We start from the raw sequence: 2,189 nt of genomic DNA, 5'->3' as shown, positions 1-2,189 counted from the left end.
GGGGAAGAAATGGGGAGCTGATATCAGGGGCTCAAGTGGGAAGAGAATGCTTTGAAATTGATGATGGCGGCATATGTGCAAATGTGCTTGACACACTGGAGGAGTGTATGGACTGTGATGAGATGTAAGAGCCCCCAATAAAAGTATTTTTTTTAATTCAGGAATAACTTAGATAAAAATAACAATTGTCTTAACCCAGACTTAAGGTAGAGGAACTCTCATGGCATAGTAGTTACTTGTTGGGCTGCAAACTAAAAGGTCCCTAGCTCTTCCATGGGAGAAAGATGGGGCTTTCTACTTCCATAAAAAGCTAGTCTCAGAAACCGACAAGGGCAGTTCTTACCCTGCCCTGTAGGGTTGTTATGAGTTGGAATCAACTTGACTGAACTGAGTTGGGTTTTGTTTGGAGACTCAAGATCTGTTGTGCATGTTAAATTCCGTCTGGGAGAGCATGCATCATTACACTGGCAAAGGAAGAAGACATTGAGACAAGAATGTTGGGTAGCAAAGGAGTCCTGGTGGTATAGTGGGATAAGCATTGGCCTGCTAACCTCAAGATCAGTGGTTTAAATCCACCAGCCACTACCCAGGAGAAAGTTGACATTGTCTATTTCCATGAAGATTATTCTCAAAAACCCCTTTGAAGAAGTTCTAATCTGCTCTATAGAGGTGCTATGAGTTGGAATTGACCTGATGGCAATACTCCAAGAGAAGATAGAGCAGGATTTAGCAAAAACTTTAGTGCCCTGGTAGTATAGTGGTTATGAGAGTTGAGCTGCGATCCACATGGTCCACAGTTCATAACTACCAGTTGCTCCGTGGGAGAAAGACGGGGCTTTCAAATCCCATAAACAGTTACAGTCTCTGAAACTCAAAGGGGCAATTCTACCCTGTCCTAATGGGCAGCTCTGAATAGGCAGGGACTTGATCGATGGCAGTAAGTCTTTTGAATACACGGACACATACATACAAAGATAAACCAGCTTAGCGTTCAGTGTCCAAAACAAAGGGACACTTAGATGTGATTAACCAATGAAAATAAATAGTCAGAAACTCCTATTTAGATAAAAATAATTAGCTTTCTATTCGTTTTCAAAAATCTTTATAAGTGGGCAAACTCCAGGTCCCTCATTTTAATTGGGGTACTCTCTGTTCATAAACAGTTTCTCATTCAATAAGCCCCGTTAGCACTAATTGACTCATTAATCATAACGTTCTTCCCGTTGTGCAGGAAGTCTAGCTTTTACCTCAAACCCATAAAAGTGTGTGGCCATAATTGGGTACATTCTGACACCAGATTTATTATTGCATGATTCTGCCATTTTTACCCAGTTAATTTTCTTGCTGTCATCCTTTGAAATAATATTGAACAAAGTAACCTCTAGCCTTATAAATGAACCTTTATGACCCAATGACTTGCCTCTTGTGAAAACTCTGGGCAGACTGTTTAAAAAAATAGATGCTCTGATCTCACGGTTGATGAATGGAATTAGAATGTGCACCCCCAACCCAGGGGGTTGGGCTGGACCTGGCATTCCGTGAACATGACCCAGGTGTCTCTGATATGCAGCTGAGGTTAAGAACCAGGCAACTCCATAATTCTTCATCAGCAGCTAGAAAGTTCTATGATTAAAGACCAAGACAGACCCATTTGGGAACCAACTTTCTAAGCATCTTTTGAAAGAGAAGCAAGCCATACAGTTAGAGAGAAGTTCAAATAATGCTCAGTGATTCTATAAACCAAATCCAGGCTTCAGCTTTGACCCAACAAGTCACAGGGGGGACATGATGAACAAGGTCGGCCAAAGGTGATGGCCACTGCATTTCCTTCCTGCTAGAGCATGAAGCAGTCCATCAAACATAAATAACACAAGCGCTCGGTGATTTGTTGAATGACAGAACATGATTTAAAGTGAGGTCTGGCGTTCATCAGACCATGACTTACTTGGTAAGACCTTTTCAAAGTAAACCATCAATGCCAGGTAGAGAAAAATGTCCAGCACTAACATGAATTGGGTGGCTATTATTAGATTTGAGCCGTCTGCTGAATCAGGAAGTGCATTAGAATGCAAATCATAGTCCGTGTGTAGAAGCTGGAAACAGAAAAGGAATTAATTACAGGGAATTCGGTATATGAAGAATTTTAAGCAATTAGTTTTATTATAGGAATGAAATGTGGGTATTTTGGG

At 41.1% G+C, this 2,189-nt stretch overlaps 1 protein-coding gene across 1 annotated transcript in view; it reads right to left on the bottom strand.

The window, feature by feature from the left end:
* Nucleotides 1-2,189, bottom strand: part of LOC101646702 (ABC-type organic anion transporter ABCA8) — an 80,635-nt gene that overhangs the window by 57,868 nt on the left and 20,578 nt on the right. The window contains exon 9 of the mRNA XM_045299487.1: nucleotides 1,946-2,093. Coding sequence (XP_045155422.1) covers nucleotides 1,946-2,093 — 148 coding nt within the window. The remainder of the gene's footprint in view (nucleotides 1-1,945; nucleotides 2,094-2,189) is intronic.

The sequence above is a fragment of the Echinops telfairi genome, unplaced genomic scaffold (genome assembly GCF_000313985.2).
Source record: "Echinops telfairi isolate 266 unplaced genomic scaffold, ASM31398v2 ScPeMD7_7458;HRSCAF=8496, whole genome shotgun sequence".
Taxonomy (NCBI): Eukaryota; Metazoa; Chordata; class Mammalia; order Afrosoricida; family Tenrecidae; genus Echinops; species Echinops telfairi.
Note: the sequence above shows the minus strand (reverse complement) of the source record. Positions and strands in the feature narration are given on the sequence as shown.